At 49.9% G+C, this 20,554-nt stretch overlaps 1 protein-coding gene, 1 long non-coding RNA gene and 1 pseudogene across 4 annotated transcripts; 1 reads left to right on the top strand and 2 right to left on the bottom strand.

Annotated features, from left to right (window-relative positions):
* On the bottom strand, positions 1 to 18,022 carry LOC148683043 (tubulin polyglutamylase complex subunit 2-like; annotated as a pseudogene). The gene is made up of 4 exons (XR_015947685.1): positions 17,958 to 18,022; positions 7,067 to 7,180; positions 6,138 to 6,299; positions 1 to 3,993 (listed from the first exon to the last, which is right to left on the bottom strand). The product of XR_015947685.1 is annotated as a tubulin polyglutamylase complex subunit 2-like (transcript).
* LOC148683044 (uncharacterized) lies at positions 7,390 to 14,897 on the bottom strand. The gene has a single exon (XM_088660221.1). The coding sequence runs from the start codon at positions 12,967 to 12,969 to the stop codon at positions 8,476 to 8,478; it is 4,494 nt and encodes a 1,497-aa protein (XP_088516347.1). The 5' UTR covers positions 12,970 to 14,897; the 3' UTR covers positions 7,390 to 8,475.
* A 537-nt stretch (positions 18,023 to 18,559) lies between the features above and the next one.
* On the top strand, positions 18,560 to 20,374 carry LOC148683045 (uncharacterized). 2 transcript variants are annotated; one of them, XR_015947692.1, is made up of 4 exons: positions 18,560 to 18,714; positions 19,088 to 19,206; positions 19,508 to 19,608; positions 20,189 to 20,374. It is a non-coding gene; the product is annotated as an uncharacterized LOC148683045 (long non-coding RNA). The 2 variants fall into 2 exon arrangements; XR_015947691.1 differs by having other exon boundaries at positions 18,563 to 18,714; positions 20,192 to 20,374.
* The last annotated feature ends 180 nt before the right edge of the window (positions 20,375 to 20,554 follow it).

Raw genomic sequence — 20,554 nt, forward strand, 5'->3', positions numbered from 1 at the left:
TTTGGCTAAACAACGTTTATTTACATATATACATTCGGAGCATTGTAACTCAGCTCCTTCCTCTTCAGCATCAGACAGCAAAGAGAAAGAGCAAAGGACAAACGTCCCACATCACGGAAACACAGTAATACAAACATCCTGTCACTTCCCACAGTGTGGAATGAAAACATACACCAACAAGGGATATAAACAATCCCATGACTGCAGCACAGGAGAAGAATCCTAACCCTCTGTTCTGCTAGGAATGCTTGTGCAAAGCACACATTCGTTTCCTTTCAAAGATATGTCTCTCTCTCCACTTTCTCCTTGCCATACATTGCATCTCCTCTTCCTCGCCGTTTTTCTAAACTAAAACCCCCCAAATGCTGCGACCATAGAGCTTCATAACCATCCCAGTCCTTTTGGTTGCCCCCTTCCGAACTTTTCCCAGTTCCGAATTATAATTTTTGAGGTGAAATTGATAATATATTTGTTGGTCCCAGTGGGAAACTGGAGGTTTTGTTGGTCCCAGTGGGAAACTGGAGGTTTTTGTCGTCTCAAAACACCCTCCAGGTGTTTTGAGACGACAATTCCCACCATCCCTGACCACTGGTCCTGCTAGCTAGGGATCATGGGAGTTGTAGGCCAAAAACATTCTTTGACATGAATATCCCCAAACCCAACCCTACTTAGGTAACAAAGTGCAGATGTGGACACTTGGAGGGTATAGGGTAGTGAACTTTGCTTTTCGCGGCACTTTCTTTGGCCTTGCACACCATCAAGTGTTTTCTTTCTCAGCTCCTTTTTCACCTGGAGATCGGCTACCTGTTCAGCCTCCAGTATATAATGGAGAACTTGATTGAGTGGATGGTGGCCCCCAGCCCCCTCATGCATCTCCACGGTGGGGTGTCCCTCGCCTGAAACCCTGGACAGCCACTGCTAGTCAGCGTAGACAATACGGAGAGAGATGGAGCAGGGGTCTGGGAGATCTTGGCCTGAACGCTGTTCTCCTGTCCTTGTCCCTCCAGGCGACCAACGTATTGTGCTACATCTTGTCGCTACCTGAGGCTGCAGAACTCCTGGAGAGCAAGTTCGCCGACCTCCTGCTTGGGCTAACAACGCAGATTTATTTTCTGCTTGGGGCGAGCAGAAGATTTTCGAATGGGGCACCAAGCCTCATCACCGGCCCCCGCCTCGACCCGCTGGCGTAAGGGACCTGCTAATGCATTTGGGGTGGCCCTCCCTCCCTTCTCTCTCTGGGCGCTTGCAAGCGTGACCCGTGGCCGTCATGGCTCAGCCCTCACCAAAGAGATAGGCTTCATTTGGAGATGGAGGCCCTGCTTCCCCAAGCCCTGTGCTCTTCAGTCCTTTTGGAGCACAACTCCCACCAGCCCCAGCCAGCGCAACTGGGCTGAAGATGCGAGTTGTTGTAGTCCAAAACATCGGAAGGACACTAGGATGGGAAGGGATGTTGGAGACTCTCCCGCCCGCACGATGGATGGGCTGATTGGGGTGCCATGGAACCTGAAGTCTCCATCACGTGCTGGAAAGATGTGGGAGGGAGGCTGCGGGAGCTGGGGGTTGTGGCTGGATCCATCAGGCCAAGCAGCTCAAGACTGCAAGCTGCCAAGGACCTCCAACTCCCCAGGTGAAGCTACCCATCATCGGAGGCCCCTCTTCATGTGCGTCCGGAGGGTGGGGCCTTTTCTGTGGTGGCTCCCCATGAGTGGGACGCTCTTCCCCAGGGAGGCTTGCCTGGTGCCTTCCTTAGATACCTTTAGATGCCAGGCAAAAAGGTTCCTCTTCCCGACGTCCTTTCCATTGCTCGGCTTTGTTCCGGCTTCTATGATTTCTTTGGTGCTTTTTATCTTGTGTTTGCCCTGAGATCTACGGGTGAGGGCAGGATACAGTTTTTTTAATGGATAAATGAATAAATAGAATCTTCTTCATTCTTTCCCTTGATTCAGGACCACTGTGCAGGCCTTGAAAAATCTCATTCGGTCTGGTGGCTACGTCCAGGAATACAGTGCTTTGGGGGAGGAAAGGTGCTGGGAGCTGCTTTCCAGTCCAGAAGGCTTCTTCAAAGGCCTTCATCTTTTGATAAGGTAAGTTGGTGAAAAGGGCTGGCAGGGGAGGCCTGCTTTCTGGGAAATGGGGATCAACTTACTCTTGATTTCATGAAATGTATATGCTGTTTGATTGTAATAAAACAAACAAACTTCCAAGAGATGAAAAGAGCGATGAGAAAAACTAACCAGATGAACATTTGCACCAGCTTTCGAATCATCTGGGTAGGCTGGTCTCAACAAGAATGTTCTTGGCCAGGGAGGGTGGGGTATAAATAAAAATGTAATAATAATAATAATATTAATAATGTGCCCCCGCCTCCAATCTCTTTCCGCCAGCAGGTCCTCCAGCCATGGCTCTGGTGACAGAGGCATCCCTCCGCTGCTGCTACGGCGACTCAGGACTGCCTGCCGGGAGCCTGAGGGCCCTACCCTGCCTCTTTCCACTGACAGGCTTCACATGGACTGCTATGTAGACATGCGTAACTGGCTGTTATAACAGAATATACAAAAACTTGTTCAAAACTTGGTTCAAAGAATTTATCAAACCAACAGGATCAACATAAGTCAACAGAAAAGGGACACCCCCATGTTCAAAATATCAACAAGGATTCAGTCCAAAATGAATGAAGTGTTCATGAAGTAATTATTGTGGAGATAAGTCAATTCAAAAGTACTTTCGAAGCAGAAATAATATTAGAATTCCACAAGAGGAGGTGTACATCAGGTGTAGAGGTGACAACAATCTCTCCAATTGGCAAACAGGCGTGGCAAGCCAATGTCCATAGACAAGGTTCCCGGGTTACGTCCCTTGTTTCGCCCCAGTTAGGCTTGCAAAGATAGAAACATCAACTCAAAGCTCTAGGTGTAATGCCAAATGAAGGCATCCCCAAACTGCGGCCCTCCAGATGTTTTGGACTACAATTCCCATCATCCCTGACCATCCTGTTAGCTAGGGATCATGGGAGTTGTAGTCCAAAACATCTGGAGGGCCGCAGTTTGGGGATGCCTGACCTAGAGCTTTGAGTCGATGTTTCTATCTTTGCAAGCCTAACTGGGGCGAAATAAGGGACGTAACCCGGGAACCTTGTCTATGGACATTGGCTTGCCACGCCTGTTTGCCAATTGGATAGATTGTTGTCACCTCTACACCTGATGTACACCTCCTCTTGTGGAATTCTAATATTATTTCTGCTTCGAAAGTACTTTTGAATTTATGTTGATCTTGTAGGTTTTTGTATATTCTGTTATAACAGCCAGTTACGCATGTTTACATAGGTAAATTTTGTTCGTAACGGAGGTTTTTGTTGTATGTATGTATACGATTCACATGGACTGCGGCTGATACTCGGCAGAGGGGGCTCCTCTTTTTAATAGTTTATTAATTTAATAGTTTATAAATTATATTTAACAGCTTATAAATTATATGTTATCTTTTATATTTTATATATTAAATTGTCCTTTTTTGGCATGTTCTTTTGTTTGTGTGTTTCTTTCTCTCTTGGGGGTGGGTGGGTGTTGGGTTGTGCACAGGTAGAGTTTTGTATCGTTCTGTTCCTAAGGGGAGAGGGTCAGGGCTGCCCAGGAGTTGGCTCCACCAACAGAATGGCTGGAGCATGTTCCACGGGGTGTGTGTGCGTTTGTGTGTCCTGGGACATCCGATCTCAGTGATCACGGGCAGCAGCAGGAGTTACGCTAAGTCCAGACCATGTCATTACCAAGGAGGCGGGTTTGGTCGTTGTTTGAAGACTATTCCTGCCTCCGGGTCTGGTCTTGACCAGAGGGATACTGGAATAAGCAAGGGGGGAGGGGCCCACAGGGCTTTGAGGTGCTGCTGTGCAATGTCAGGAAGACCTTGTTTGGCTCCAGCTTCTTCACGAAGGAATCGGCCTCCTCAGAGAGCTGCTCCGTGTTGACAGTGGACGGGCTTGTACATGTTGAACCTTTGCTGGAAAAGGAGAAGGGAAAGTGAGGAGCAGCAAACGGCAGGCGTGTGGTTCTGGCCGCCTCGTCTCGAAAAGGATGTTGGAAAAAGTTCAGAAAAGGGCAACCAAAATTATCAAGGGTGTTAGGGCAAAATTCTGGGTGTGAGAATGCTCAGCCACCCAGCTCAAGAGGCAAGGGCCTGTGGTCGTTGCGGAGTATAAAAGGAAGGCGTCCAGCCACGATCCGGAGCAAACAGCAAGGTTTATTACTGCGCAGCAGGTTCAATGCCAGACTGAACACCGTGAACAGGGCTACAGGAACTTTTAAAAGTTCCCACCACCATCCCATAATGCACATCGAAAGCATCATACATATATCACTTGTGACAGGGTAAAACGACAGAAAAGGGGAAGGTGCAAGGGGCATTAGCATACAGGTAAACATAAGGTAACAATGCACGATGTCCCAGGACATTGATAAGCAAGTACCAGTAAGTATCTGGGAGAGGATCCTTGAGTACCTGGTGGGGAAAAACAATGGGTCCAGGTGTGTGTATTGCCTCTGGCTTCGGAGGGTCGGGAGTGGTAGGAGATGGTACCTGAATGGATTATGGATATGCAGAGGAGCACAACCCTGGCTACGTGACCTCTCGCTTAAAGGATTATGGCTGTTCCCTGCATCCCTGAGAGCCCTTGGCCAGAGTAGCAAAAGGGGGTTTCATTTAGAAATACAGATACACGGTATTCATTCATAAAGAAATATGGTTACATAGAGTCTCAGGCAACAGAGAAAGGGTAGGAAAAGGAGCCTTTATTACACAGGGCTTGATCTTGAGGGGTTCGATCGAGGTGTTCATGTTGGTGCGATACTAGAGTGGTGTTGTAGGATCAGACGGGGTCCCTTGAGGGCATTTGTGCCAATCTTGATTCCCAAATGAAGCTGCGTTTGGGTGCCCCCCCTATAAAATCCCTAACAAAGGGGATGGAGCGAATCCCCTAGGAAGGAAGGTGGCTGAGGTGAGGACTTTTTGGTGAGGAGAAAAGGCAAGTAAGAGGCAGCACGATAGAAGTTTATGAAGTTTGGCATGGCACAGAGGAAGTGGAAAGAGTCTCTTGTGGGAGATGCAGGACAGGTAAAAGAAAGGTAAACCAGGGAACTCAGAGGATCCCAAACACGCATAGCTCTGGAACACAAAGGCTGTCCTGACACAGAGGACTTTAGGCTCCTTGGCCTGTCTGTCAAATTGCCCGTCTGATAACTATCAAAAATGGCGATAAAAGTAATGCTGCACATGGCAGAGAAGGAAGGTGAGCGATGGAAGGGTGAGGGCCTCTCAAGGCCTGGCTCCTGGCTTGTTACAGTATCTGCCGGCCGTGGGACCGGAGGCCTCACACAGGAATCCCGCTAGATGGGCTGAGGGACAAAAGGGGGTCTGCTTGGATGGAGCAGGTCCCTAATTCAATTCCTGGATGACCTGCTAAATTATTATTATTATTACCCTTTGCAAGGCCTTCTTGGCACAGAGCTGCAGAAGAGATATCACACCACAGCACAGTAATATCCTAAGCTCATGAGGGAAGAATCGTGCTTCTGTGTCAGAGTGTGTGCGTTGGGTGCAGAGTTCAATTCCTGGGGATCTCCAAATGGGGCTGAGAACAGCTGCTGCTCCCCAAATCCTGGAGAGTCAGGATCCAAATGCCTCTCTGGGAAAGTGGAAGTGATGCAGAACAGAGGAAAGGAATGGAAGAACGTCAGCCCCGGGTCAAAAGGATTCGTTCAGAGGCGAGAGCATTTATGTTGCATGAAAATCCCCACCGGTATCTCCAAGGAGGGCTGGGAGAGACCCCCACCATGCCACCTGAAGCTCTGGAGAGCAGCAGCCAGTCAGTGCAGAGGTGCTGTGGCATAGTGGTAAGAGCAGTGTTTCTCAAACTTGGGTCCAGACAACAGCTGGGGACCCAAGTTTGAGACACAATGGATTAGAATGTCGGTCTAGGGCCTGGGAGGCTGGGGTTCAAATTCCCATTTGGCCATGAAGCTCACTGGGTGGCCTTGGGCCAATCACTCACTCTCAGCCTGACCTCCCTCGCAGGGCTTTTGTGAAGGCAGAATGGGGAGGAGCGGCAGACCCTAGGAAAAGGGACGGGCCGTTTGTTGTTCTCTCACCTTAGCCTGGGGGTTGATGTCACAGCTGGTGAAGGCATACTGCCAATGTGGCAGTCCTAGGTGGGTGATCAGGAGCCGGTAGTAAGCGGTGAAGGGTTTTGGTGAGGAAATGCCAGTCGAGAGCTCAGTCCAGAAGCCAGATCTCGGAATCCAGGGTGACAACTGGAAGTGAGAAGAGAGACTATTAGTGCCGCAGGATGAGAAGAACGGACCCCCCCACCTCTCAGGGGTTTTTAATAAGGAACTCTTGAGGCCTATGGATGACGATCTGGGCCTCGGTGCTTTTCACAATGGATAAAGGCATTTCCAAGGGAAATTGATCCTCTGAGGCCCTTCTTCAGGTGCCTCCTCCACGAGAGGTCCGGAAGGTGGCCACATGAGAACAGGCCTATTCTTCAGTGGCTCCCTGTTTGTGAAAGGCCCTCCCCAGGAAGGCTCGCTTGGCACCTTCACTACCTATCTTTAGGTGCCAGGTGAAAATGTTCCCCTTCAACCAAGCCTGATCTCTACCTTTCTAAATGCGCTGGGTGAGGGGGATTTTTGCTTTTCTTCTTATTTTTATTATGCATATATATACAATAGATATAGATATAAAGATATAGTAATTTTATGTGGTGAACCGCCCTGAGATCTGTGGATGAAGGTCGGTATACAAATGTCAATAATAATATTAACAACAACAGCAACAACAAAGCATAGCTTGCTTCAGGAAAACTTCATCACAGGCCATCATAGATGACAGCCTTTTTCAACCTTGTGCCCTCCAGATGTTCTGGACTACAAAGCCCATCACTCTCAGCCAGCACAATGGTATGTTGCTAGGAACAGTAGTCCAAATCATCTCCCACAAAGACAAAAGGCAACTGGGGCTTGCAGATGGGGTCGATTAGGGAAGACAGTTCTTGGGCTGCTGGTATCACACAACATACCCGGCTTGGTGTTCTTGTACACAAGGCAGACCTTCCAATTCCCTCTGCTTGGGTCCAGCTCAAACACCAGGCTCCACGACTCCAAGTGAGGTTTCTCTGACTGACCCCCGTTACCTTTGGGGAGAAAGAAAAGGCTGAGTGAGGCAGGCAGGCATTCTCATCGGGTGCAGGGCAAGGAATACTCAAGCCATGCAGAGCTCGGGAAGCTGGGTGTCTGTGGGGATTGCGTATAAGGTCACAGAAACTGGTGGAGCGGAAAGGACTGAGGTCTCCCATGGACAAAGGGGTGAGGTGGGGCAGTACCTCCTTCATTGTTGGTGTGATGTTCGTGCCCGTCAGTACCCTCAACCTCTTTCCCTTTTAGCACTGCCCGCTCTCCCTCCGGAGGCTGCTGGGCTGCTTGCGTTACCCGGGAAAGGGTCTGGCTATACCTCTATGGCTCGAACGGGGTTTTTTTAGACACTTCTTTAACCGGTATCGCTGCCACCACCCGGGAGGGTCCCCTTACAGACCTCCGGGACAAGGAATACACGTTCTGCCTGGTAGAGGGCAAAGCAGCCTAGGACTGGGTTTAGCAATGCGACCAGGAAGGACCAAAATCCACAAGAAATCTCTTTTAACTATTTATTATAAAATAGCATAACAAAGTAACATGCAACAGTTCTCAAATAAAGGGAATACAAAGATAAAACAAGAAAGCATAGCTAACTTACAAGTACAAACTTAGAATAAGATTGATCCAAGACTGCATCTCTCCATCCCGGCAAATTGCAGTCAAGAGCCAACGGCAGACCTCAGTCTCTCTCAGGCTCTTTGAAGACGAACAGGACAGCAGTACCTTGCTGGGTCATTTTGCAAGACAAAAGCCAAGGACAAAAGACAAAAGGGACTCATCTCTAACAGACTTAAATCCCCAAAACCCTTGAGGTGTTCCACGTGGGCTTATGGCTCATTATCCAATCTACGTTAGAGTTGAGGTTTGAATAATCCAATCAAAGAACCTACAACCGTTAGTCTTGTCAATCAAATAGAGGCTACACAGATGTCTTGTGTTTATCCATTAATCAACCTACAGGGCAATTAACGCCTTTAGTTCTCCGAGCACACCGGACAGAGTTTCCTCCCTAATTTCTTATTGCACAGGAATGGGAGATTTCACAGCTGCAAGGTTACACGGGATCAAAAGGGTCAGAAATCTTTCTCTTAGAGTTCAGAAGTTTACTTTCCCAGGCCGTTCTGCCTCTCAATGGCCAAAGTCCCATGGAGCGTTGCGATTCCCGTGATGCTCTGTACCTAAATCCATGACACCCCCTTCCCTAACGGAAATTTGGGGTCAAGGCGTCCCACATTTCCGCACACCCCTGTAAGGTAGGACACCCAGCCTGTGAGAATCATAATAAACATAACAGTTACTCAACAGACTGATACAAGCGACTGAGGGCATCCGCCACAACATTCTGCTTTCCAGGGATATGAACCACAGTAAAATTGTAATCCTGCAAGGCCAGACTCCACCTTAACAGTTTCTGATTGGAATTTTTCATGCGTGATAGCCAACATAAAGGCGAGTGATCAGTCTGCACTTGAAACTCCGCCCCCCAAAGATAAACCTTCAGCCGGGAAAGAGACCATAAAAGCGCATAACATTCTTTTTCAACGGTGGAATAATTTTGCTCACGGGGTAGTAACTTCTTACTCAGGTAAACCACTGGTCTCAACTCACCTTCAGGGTCTTTCTGAAGCAGGACTGCTCCCAGCCCTGTATGGCTAGCATCCGTTTGGACCACAAAGGGTTTCTGCTGGTCCGGGGCTAGCATTACCTTATTACTGGTCAGGGCTTGCTTCAACAACACAAAAGCCCGCTGACACTCTGGCGTCCAAGTTACTTTGGTAGGCAACGCTTTTTTACACAGATTAGTCAGGGGAGCGGCAATGGTGGCAAAATGTACAATAAATCTACGATAATAGTTAGCCACTCCCAAAAAAGATAACACATCCCGCTTGGTCTTGGGTCGGGGCCAATCCTGGATCCCCTGAACTTTTGCTTCCAGGGCTTCAATATAGCCTGAGCCAACCTGAAAACCCAAATAAAACACTTCACCTTGGGCAAATTGACACTTCGCCATTTTCACAGTAAGATTGGCTTCTTTGAATCTAGTAAACACACTCTGCACATGCTCTAAGTGCTCCTCCCAGGTGTTTGAAAAAACTGATACGTCATCTAGGTACGCACAGCAATAAGCGCTCATATCTGCGATTAAAGAGTTAATCAAGCGCTGAAATGTGGCAGGGGCATTCTTAAGTCCAAAAGGAAGGACTCTGAACTGATATAAACCCATATGGGTAACAAAGGCTGATTTCTCAGAAGCCTCAGGTGATAAGGGAATCTGCCAGTACCCCTTAGTCAGGTCAAAGACTGAGATGAACTTAGCCTGACCCAGTTTTTCAATTAGAGTGTCCACTCTAGGCAGGGGAAAGACGTCCGGCACCATCACCATATTAATCTTTCTATAATCCACACAAAACCTAACCTGCCCCTCCCCTTTCGGAACCAACACCACAGGGGAACACCAGGCGCTGGTGCTATGAACTATAACTCCCAATTCAAGCATTTCCTTGATCTCTGCCTCAATGCACTGAGCATGGGCTTCACTCACGCGATATGGTCGTGAGGCAATGGGAGCAGCAGTGCCAGTCTCAAAGTGATGCTGGGCCAAATGAGTCCGACCTGGTTTTGTACTAAAAACGGACTCAAAGGGCAACAAAACCTCATATAGTTCCTGAGCCTGTTGGGTGTTCAGTGTAGGGGATCTTAAAATATCCTCAAGGGAGCCAGCCTGCTTAAACTCCTGCAGCAGGTCCAAAGGCAAATGAGACTCCCTCCCATGCCCTCCAGCAATAGCCAAGACCCTTTTGGAGTCAGGTTCACAATACAATTTCATGGAGTTGGCATGATATTGTCGAGGAGATGGGTGTAGCTCTGGACATTCTACCACATACCTTACAGAGCTAAGTCTCTCTTTAACCACACCTGGTCCACTCCACTTAGGCGACAACTTATGTGGACGTGTGGGTCTCAGTACCAGAACCTTGTCTCCCACCTCAAAACATTTCTCCACAGCTTTCACATCATGTGTGCGGGTATACTCTTTACGTGCTTCTTCCAGGTTGGCTTTAGCTTGATCCCAAATCTCAGCCAACGTCTGGGTCAAAGCCTGAAAATGTTCAGCCACAGAGGGTAATTGGAGGCTATCCTCACTCTGGTCCCACTGCTTTCTAAGCATGGACAGAGGGCTGTTCAACAATCTCCCATAAACCAATTGATTAGGAGCATACCCCAGACTTGCTTGGTAGGAATCATTATACGTAGCTACCACCAGAGGCAAGTCCTGATCCCAGCTAGACTCATGGATCAATGCACATTTCTTTAACATAGAAGTCAGGGTGGACTGCACCCGCTCCACTAATCCATTCATACGATGTTCATAAGCCACTGAAGTGTGGTGATGTATTTCCATTAATTTCAGAACCTGTTGAACCACATCAGACAAAAGATTGGGTCCCAAATCACTCATCAAAACCTGGGGAATCCCCATGGAACAAAAGGCAGTGAACAGAAATTGTACCAGACCTGGGGCTCGGGTATTAGTCAGACTAGCAGCAAAACAATATCTAGTCGCATAATCAATAACCGTGGCTATATATTTTTTCCCCCTGGGGGTCCGAGGCAAAGGGCCTACAAAATCTACAGCCCATTTGGCAAAGACTCCCGCTGTTAAGGGAATACTTTGAAGTGTATGAGGGGGGCTGTCCCGATTGTGCCCCACCCTTTGGCATACATCACAACAGCGTACATACTGTTGAACACTCTTGTACACTTGGGGCCAATAAAAATATCGGGTAAGGCGTTCCAAAGACTTTTGCACCCCTAAATGCCCAGAAAGCCCCCCTGAGTGTGCCATACTCAAAACCTTTTCCCTCCTGATTTCAGGAACCACAAGCTGCAAAATAGAGTCCCGGTCTGTAACCCTTTTAGGCCAATACTGCCTAAATAAAAGTCCTTCTTTGTAGAGGAAGCGGGCCCTCCTCTCCCCCCTTGGAGTAACGCCGGCCGCTTCTCGACACGACTGCAGTGTAGGATCTTCTTGCTGCTCCTTCGCCAGGCGTGCCGTGTCTCCTAATTCAGCAGTCTCAAGTTCCTCCTCAGCCGAGGAGCAAGGGAGGGGGGAACTCCCCCTCTCCACGCTGGATGGTGCTGAAACGGCTGGTGCAGAAGAAAGAGGCACAACATCCCGCCCCCCTTCTTCCCCCTCAAGGCTTGGTTTTTCCAAGCTTCCCATAGCAAAACAATCCCCGCCCTCCATTGGCACGTAAATCCCCACTGGAGAAGGTGTCTCCTCCTCCTCCTTCCAGGTGGCTCCAATGGGCGGATCAGCTGCAGGGTCGCTGGAAGACTGTCGATGCTTGTGAGCCAGGAATGCAAGATCATTGCCCACCAGGGCTGCAACATGGCAATCCTGAGGCTCATGTAGAATGACTAGCTGATTTCCTGAGTAGCCTTGATACTCCACTTCAACAATAGCCGTTGGGCGGTAAATAGACTCAGTCCCAAACGGAGTGATTTTCAAAGGCTGGGGCTGCACCTGCCCTGGGCGTACTAAGCCTTTAGATACGCTGGTAACATCCGCACCTGTGTCCCGATAGGAACTAACTCTGATATTATTTATCCGGATGGGAGCCATGAAATGCATCTTAGCCCATTCAGCTGAAGTCTCAGGTTGACTTGGCGCTGGGGATCCACTGGATCTCACGGCTTGAGGGGCCGCTGCAACCGGCGGGGGTGTTGGGGTTGCTCCCTGGGGCCGTTCCATCCCTCTCCCCCTTCCCAGCTCAGGGCCACACTCCTCCGCTCTTCCCTGGACTCCTGCACGCCGGATCTTCTCATCCCAATCTTCTCCCGGTTGCGCAATTTGGCGTACCGCCGGAGTTGACGTAGCAATTGGGGAACGTCTAGCTAGCTGCATCGGACACTGGGCTTTGATGTGCCCCCTTTCGTGACAAAGGAAGCACAGACCCGAAGAGGGGGCCACCTTCTCCTTCCCTCTGCCTGGAGATGCTCCCCTTTTCCCAAATGCAGGTTTAGAATCGGCAGGCTTTAGTTGCGCTGTAGCTTTAAGAGCCGTGCCTGAGCTAGCTGGCCCGGGTGGGCCCATCCGGGTCCCGCCCCCTCCCATCGGCGGCTTCTGAGCCATGTGCGCCCGATGAGAACGGAATTCCTCCGCCAATCTAGCCGATTCTTGCAGGTTTTGAGGGTGTCTATCAGCAACTAAACTTGCAATCTCAGATGGCAAACTTCTCTGGAATTGCTCCAAGAGCACCAGTTGTCTCAATTGTTCAAAAGTCTGCACTTTCTCAGCCGCTAACCACAGTCCAAAGTTTTGTTCTAACTTCGCCGCGAATAGCTGGAATTTCTCGTGAGGAGGCACTTTAACAGCCCTCCTAAATGCTTGCTGATAATGCTGAGAATCCAACGAAAATCTTTGTTCGACCAATTGCTTATATGTTTCATAACTAAACATTTGCTCTCGTGAGAGCGTTCCCATCAGTTCCTGAAGAGGTCCTTTCACAAGGGACCTGAGGATCGGCATATAGTACCGATATGGAACTGCCATTTCCTCACACGTGGTCTCAAACAGTGTTAAATAGGATAGAACATCCATATTTGGGTCGTGAGTCGGCAAATATTTGAGGTTGATATCCTGGAGACTTGATTCCCTCTGTCTAGGCACCGCAGCTCTTTGCCAATCACTGTAATACTCTAGAGCAGGAAGAGAGCTGGGGCCTCTTGCTTGTCTGCGCTGAAGTTCTGCTTGGGCAAATCGTAAAGCTTCAGCCCGGGGCATCCTCTCTCTTTCATATGCTGGGGGGGGGGCCGCCTCCGCAGTTCCCAAGAATCTTCCAAAGGTTTAACCCCTTGGGGACTGGCTGCTCTAGTTTCCCCACCCGCATAGTGTCTTTCCCTCAGTCTCACACCTTCCATAAATCTCTTAGGCAAAGTTTGATACTCACTTTACGCAACATATGCCCTCCGGCTCTCAGAAATGCCTTGCGCCTCAAACTCTGGATCTTCTCTTTCGGCGTATGGATGATCTTCCCGGAGCTGAGTCCTCAGTTCCCGATATCCACATCTCTCAGGGCTGGCCGCCGGCATCCCGCTCGCGTGCTGACCCATCTGCTCTGGCCTCTGTTGTGCGTATGGATCCCCCTGGACGTCCTCACGGGCCCATTCTACTCTGCGTGGGGGTGGGGAAGTCATCTCCCGGGATCTCACCACAACCTCTCCGGCAACTGGTCTTCTTTCATCTCTAGGGTACGGTGCAACAGGTACTTGTTCCACCTCCCGCTGCCGCTGCAAAGGTGGCGTTTCTCTCTCCGCTGTCGGTGAGGCGCGCACACTTAGCCTATCCTGGCTTCCCAGCCCCGCCTCCTCCAGCTGCTGTGTCCACCTTTGATGTGCAGACCGAGGGCTCCTGAACGCTTCCGCGTGCTCCCTCTCGGCTTCTCTGGCTAACTCCTCAGCCCCTCTTAAAGGAGAATACACTCCTGGAACCGATTGCCTTGGCATAGACCGATCATCTGGTTCCGCAAAACGATACGAAGGGTGGGTGCTGCGTTCCTGCTGCCACTCCTCCGAAGCTTGTAAAATCTCGCTAGGCAAGCCTGCTGCCATTGTCCTAACTCACTAGCAAAATAAAAACGCTTGTACCCCTTTTCTGAGAACTGGATTATAACCAAAGGATTTTGTCCACTTTCTGGCCACAAAGTCGCATCCCACACCGCTGCCACCATGTGATGTTCGTGCCCGTCAGTACCCTCAACCTCTTTCCCTTTTAGCACTGCCCGCTCTCCCTCCGGAGGCTGCTGGGCTGCTTGCATTACCCGGGAAAGGGTCTGGCTATACCTCTATGGCTCGAACGGGGGTTTTTTAGACACTTCTTTAACCGGTATCGCTGCCACCACCCGGGAGGGTCCCCTTACAGACCTCCGGGACAAGGAATACACGTTCTGCCTGGTAGAGGGCAAAGCAGCCTAGGACTGGGTTTAGCAATGCGACCAGGAAGGACCAAAATCCACAAGAAATCTCTTTTAACTATTTATTATAAAATAGCATAACAAAGTAACATGCAACAGTTCTCAAATAAAGGGAATACAAAGATAAAACAAGAAAGCATAGCTAACTTACAAGTACAAACTTAGAATAAGATTGATCCAAGACTGCATCTCTCCATCCCGGCAAATTGCAGTCAAGAGCCAACGGCAGACCTCAGTCTCTCTCAGGCTCTTTGAAGACGAACAGGACAGCAGTACCTTGCTGGGTCATTTTGCAAGACAAAAGCCAAGGACAAAAGACAAAAGGGACTCATCTCTAACAGACTTAAATCCCCAAAACCCTTGAGGTGTTCCACGTGGGCTTATGGCTCATTATCCAATCTACGTTAGAGTTGAGGTTTGAATAATCCAATCAAAGAACCTACAACCGTTAGTCTTGTCAATCAAATAGAGGCTACACAGATGTCTTGTGTTTATCCATTAATCAACCTACAGGGCAATTAACGCCTTTAGTTCTCCGAGCACACCGGACAGAGTTTCCTCCCTAATTTCTTATTGCACAGGAATGGGAGATTTCACAGCTGCAAGGTTACACGGGATCAAAAGGGTCAGAAATCTTTCTCTTAGAGTTCAGAAGTTTACTTTCCCAGGCCGTTCTCCCTCTCAATGGCCAAAGTCCCATGGAGCGTTGCGATTCCCGTGATGCTCTGTACCTAAATCCATGACAGTTGGTGTCCTCCAAGTCAGCCAGTGTGGGGGCATTGGATAAGGTGTAGACGGGTGACGCTCTGACTCAGTTTAGCTAGGAGATGCTGTTGACGGTCATGGAGCCAAGGGGCATCGGGTTGTCTGGAAGAAAGGCAGCCATTACTAGGTTGCTGGCATGAATGGCATCATTCTGTAGGAGCACAGAAGGCTCACAGAACATGGTGCCCTCTGAAGAAGAATCTCAGCTTGCTTGCTTGCTTTTTGCAAAAAGCAAGCGCCTATCTGTCACGGCAACAAAGATAGGATTGGCAGCACAAGGAGTTCCGCCAATGAGACGGAAACATGGAAGGTGCCTAAAGAAGCCAGGCTGGCTATCTAAAGAACTTTTGACTGAGTTAAGATTTAAAAGGGATATGTACAAAAAATGGAAAAGGGGGGAAATCTCCAGAGAGGAATTCAAACATATAGCCAGCACGTGTAGAGACAAAGTCAGAAAAGCTAAAGCACAGAATGAACTCAGGCTCGCCAGAGAGGTTAAAAGCAACAAAAAGGGCTTTTATGGGTATGTCCGTAGCAAAAGGAAGAACAAGGAAACAGTGGGGTCACTTAGAGGAGAAGATGGTGAAATGCAAACAGGGGACAGAGAAAGGGCAGAACTCCTCAATGCCTTCTTTGCCTCAGTCTTCTCCAAAAAAGAAAACAATGCCCGACCTGAAGAATATGGAGCAGATGATTCAGCAGGGGACACACAGCCCAGAATAAGTAAGGAGGTAGTACAAGAATACTTGGCTAGTTTAGATGTATTCAAGTCTCCAGGGCCAGATGAACTACATCCAAGAGTATTAAAAGAACTGGCAGAGGTGATTTCAGAACCACTGGCAATAATCTTTGAAAATTCCTGGAGAACAGGCAAAGTTCCAGCAGACTGGAGGAGGGCAAATGTTTCCCCTATTTTCAAAAAGGGGAAAAGAGAGGACCCAAACAATTACCGCCCAGGTATCTGAAGAAGTGTGCATGCACACGAAAGCTCATACCAAAATAAAAACTTAGTTGGTCTTTAAGGTGCTACTGAAGGAATTTTTTTATTTTACTTCGATCCAGACCAACACGGCTACCTACCTGTAACCAATTACCGCCCAGTCAGCCTGACATCAATACCAGGAAAGATTCTAGAGCAGATCATTAAGCAAACAGTCTGTGAGCACCTAGAAAGAAACTCTGTGATCACTAAAAGTCAGCATGGGTTTCTGAAAAATAAGTCATGTCAGACTAATCTGATCTCATTTTTTGACAGAATTACAAGCCTGGTAGATGAAGGGAACGCTGTGGATGTAGCCTATCTTGATTTCAGCAAGGCCTTTGACAAGGTGCCCCATGATATTCTTGTAAAGAAGCTGGTAAAATGCGGGCTAGACAATGCTACCATTCAGTGGATTTGTAACTGGCTTACTGACCGAACCCAAAGGGTGCTCATCAATGGCTCCTCCTCATCCTGGAGAGTAGTGACTAGTGGGGTGCCACAGGGTTCTGTCTTGGGCCCAGTCTTATTCAACATCTTTATCAATGACTTGGATGATGGGCTTGAGGGCATCCTGAGCAAGTTTGCAGATGACACCAAATTGGGAGGGGTGGCTAATACCCCAGAGGACAGGATCACACTTCAGAATGACCTTAACAGATTAGACAACTGGGCCAAAGCAAACAAGATGAATTTTAACAAGGAAAAATGTAAAGTACTACACTTGGGCAAAAAAAATGAAAGGCACAAATACAGGATGGGAGACACCTGGCTTGAGAGCAGTACATGTGAAAAGGATCTAGGAGTCTTGGTAGACCACAAACTTGACATGAGTCAGCAGTGTGATGCAGCAGCTAAAAAAGCCAATGCAATTCTGGGCTGCATCAATAGGAGTATAGCATCTAGATCAAGGGAAGTAATAGTACCACTGTATTCTGCTCTGGTCAGGCCTCACCTGGAGTACTGTGTCCAGTTCTGGGTACCACAGTTCAAGAAGGATACTGACAAGCTGGAACGTGTCCAGAAGAGGGCAACCAAAATGGTCAAAGGCCTGGAAACGATGCCTTATGAGGAACGGCTTAGGGAGTTGGGTATGTTTAGCCTGGAGAAGAGAAGGTTAAGGGGTGATATGATAGCCATGTTCAAATATATAAAAGGATGTCATAAAGAGGAGGGAGAAAGGTTGTTTTCTGCTGCTCCAGAGAAGCGGACACGGAGCAACGGATTCAAACTACAAGAAAGAAGATTCCACCTAAACATTAGGAAGAACTTCCTGACAGTAAGAGCGGTTCGGCAGTGGAATTAGCTGCCAAGGTGTGTGGTGGAGTCTCCTTCTTTGGAGGTCTTTAAGCAGAGGCTTGACAGCCATCTGTCAGGAATGCTTTGATGGTGTTTCCTGCTTGGCAGGGGGTTGGACTGGATGGCCCTTGTGGTCTCTTCCAACTCTATGATTCTATGAGTATTGCTGCTGAAATAGGAATCTTTCTGCTGCTGAACAGCTCCCGTTTCATTGCCCCACTTCCCAGATTAATGAACACAACTTAAGCAGAGGAAATGGGTGTGTGGATGCAATTGTTAATCAGAGCAGAACTGGGATGGTGGGAAGTCTCTCCAAGCCTGGAGGTCTGAGCCTCCATTGCTAGCTCTGCACAGAAGGGAGGGGGGCCCCTCCTTCTGGGGACGAGGCTCGGGGTCTGGGGTCCCTTGGGGAAGGGGAGAGGCTAGGGAGGCCGACGAGAATGGCCGAGGGCCAGGCAAGAGGCGTCTTCCCCGGACGGCAGACCCCCAAGCCGGGAAGCCCCGAGTTCCAGTCTCCGTTCCGAGGGAGCCTTCTGGGGAAGGGAGGAGCAGACGGGCAGCAGCCCTGGGACGAGAACAGGAAGCAGCCCCGCTCCCCGGACCCTCCGCACAGCCCTGAGGGCGAGAGAGAGACAGGAGAGGGGGGGTCCTGGCTCCTGAGGCAACGGAGGCGGCTCTCTGCACATGCTCAGGAACCACGCCAGCCTTGGCCCTCGTTCATCCTCCCAAGTCCTGAGGTAAAGAGATGGGCCTTACTCCAGCCAGCAGCCCCGCTCGCCATCTTGAACTAACCGCCAACTGCCAACTCCAACGTCTCTCCGCCCGGCCACGCCCCCCGCGCCCAACTCTCGGCGCCCATTGGCTGACGGGGCCTGTGCTTTGCCCAGAAACGGAGTCGGAGGAGCCGGCCAATGGGAACGGGCGGGGGGGGAGAAAGGGAGGAGGAGGAGCCGGCCAATGGGGAGGACTCGAAACGGGCGGGGGGGGGAAAGGGAGGAGGAGGAGGAGCCGTCCAATGGGGAGGACTCGGAACGGGCGGGGGGGGAGAAAGGGAGGAGGAGGAGGAGCCGGCCAATGGGGAGGACTCGGAACGGGCGGGGGGAGAAAGGGAGGAGGAGGAGGAGCCGGCCAATGGGGAGGACTCGGAACGGGCGGGGGGGGAAGGGAGGAGGAGGAGGAGCCGGCCAATGGGGAGGACTCGGAACGGGCGGGGGGGGGGAGAAAGGGAGGAGGAGGAGGAGCCGGCCAATGGGAAGGACTCAGAATGGGCGGGGGGAGAAAGGGAGGAGGAGGAGGAGCCGGCCAATGGGGAGGACTCGGAACGGGCGGGGGGGGAGAAAGGGAGGAGGAGGAGGAGCCGGCCAATGGGGAGGACTCGGAACGGGCGGGGGGGGAGAAAGGGAGGAGGAGGAGGAGCCGGCCAATGGGGAGGACTCGGAACGGGCGGGGGGGGGAGAAAGGGAGGAGGAGGAGGAGCCTGCTCTCCCATTGCCTGCTGGAGGACCCCCTGGCGGTAAGAGATTGGGGAGGGGGGGTACATATTCTTATTCTTACATTTTAATTTATACCCCTCCCTCCCTGGCCAGGCCTGGGCTCAGGGCATCTAACACCAAATATAAATTACAATAAAAAGTAATGGAAAACAACAACAAGCAATGCAGTGTTCTTTGGCATGCATATCGCCAAAGCCGACCCCGCTTAGGTAACAAAGTGCAGATGAGGGAGAACATTTGGAAGGGCCACGTGGGGAAATGGGCCAGAGAGGATTTCTTCATCCCTGGGCCCTCAATTTACTACAATAATATTTTTATTGGTCCCAGTGGGAAACTGGAGGTTTTGAGCAGGGAGCACTAATGCTGTGTTCTTTTGTATGACCCTCTTCTTAGGCAAGGAAGTGAAGAGGAGGGAAGAACAACGGAAGGGCCACATAGTGAAATGGGCCAGGGATGATTATTTTAACTCTGGCCCCTCCATCTACCTCCAGGACATCGGGAAAGTGGCCCAGGTAGGTGTGGCTTTTGGGACTCTCTCTTGCTAAGACCGCAGCCAGCTCCCAGATAGCAGAGGTTCGTCCATTTGGGCCAGTGGGGCCCTGCCCCACCAACCTCCTCAGGCAGCCCCCACCACCTAGGGCAGGCTTCCCCCAACTCGGCCCTCCAGGTGTTTTGAGACGACAATTCCCACCATCCCTGACCACTGGTCCTGCTAGCTAGGGATCATGGGAGTTGTAGGCGTTAAGAAGCTGGAGTTTTACAAAAGACTAATCTGGCACCTGGGTTGCCTTTCTGCCTTTCCCGTCCCCAAAGGTCTAGGTACACCCAGAAGCTGCCGGGGATCCTCCGGGAGCTGAGGGAGCTGCTCTGATTCACAAAAGCAGAACATCGGGAGGCAGCGGCCCTTTTAACTGGTAATTGAAAACAAAGTTGTTGTTGTTGTTGTTTACCTGCCCCATGCCCCAAGGTCCCAGGATGGGCTACCACTTTTAAATACAGGCAGTGACTGGTTTGTTGCAATTGGTGCACCGTGCACACTGGAAGTGACCCGGGAACGTCACCAAAGCATCATTAAGATGTCACTAAAAGGGCAGAGCAAGAGTCGAGTGGGGGTGGGGTACGGCAGAGTGGGACAAGGGTGGGGTGGAATGCTTTAGGCGGCCCCCACCAACACGTGGGGGGGGGGTCTGGAACATAATTCCTTTGCAAAACGAGGATTGCCTGTATTAAAACAGAGATGCGCCCCTCAAGCTTTTTGTGCCTGGGGCAATCCCCCCAGTAGCCCCCACTATGCCACACCATTTGGCCTGTAGAGCCCCTTTTAATTAACTGTTTGTTTGTTGTTGTTTTCCATTACATTTTATTGTAATTTATATTTGGTGTTAGCTGCCCTGAGCCCAGCCCTGGCCAGGGAGGGTTGGGTATAAATAAAAATGTAATAATAATAATAATAATATTAATAATGTGCCCCCGCCTCCAATCTCTTACCGCCAGCAGGTCCTCCAGCCATGGCTCCGGTGACAGAGGCATCCCTCCGCTGCTGCTACGGCGACTCAGGACTGCCTGCCGGGAGCCTGAGGGCCCTACCCTGCCTCTTTCCACTGACAGGCTTCACATGGACTGCTATGTAGACATGCGTAACTGGCTGTTATAACAGAATATACAAAAACTTGTTCAAAACTTGGTTCAAAGAATTTATCAAACCAACAGGGTCAACATAAATCAACAGAAAAGGGACACCCCCATGTTCAAAATATCAACAAGAATTCAGTCCAAAATGAATGAAGTGTTCATGAAGTAATTCTTGTGGAGATAAGTCAATTCAAAAGTACTTTCGAAGCAGAAATAATATTAGAATTC

This window comes from Zootoca vivipara, unplaced genomic scaffold (genome assembly GCF_965207765.1).
Source record: "Zootoca vivipara unplaced genomic scaffold, rZooViv2.hap1.1 HAP1_SCAFFOLD_46, whole genome shotgun sequence".
NCBI classification, from domain to species: Eukaryota; Metazoa; Chordata; class Lepidosauria; order Squamata; family Lacertidae; genus Zootoca; species Zootoca vivipara.

Bases quoted from the DNA above. Each gene is read 5' to 3' on its own strand.
- LOC148683044 (XM_088660221.1), bottom strand. From the start codon at position 12,969: ATGCCCCGGGCTGAAGCTTTACGATTTGCCCAAGCAGAACTTCAGCGC.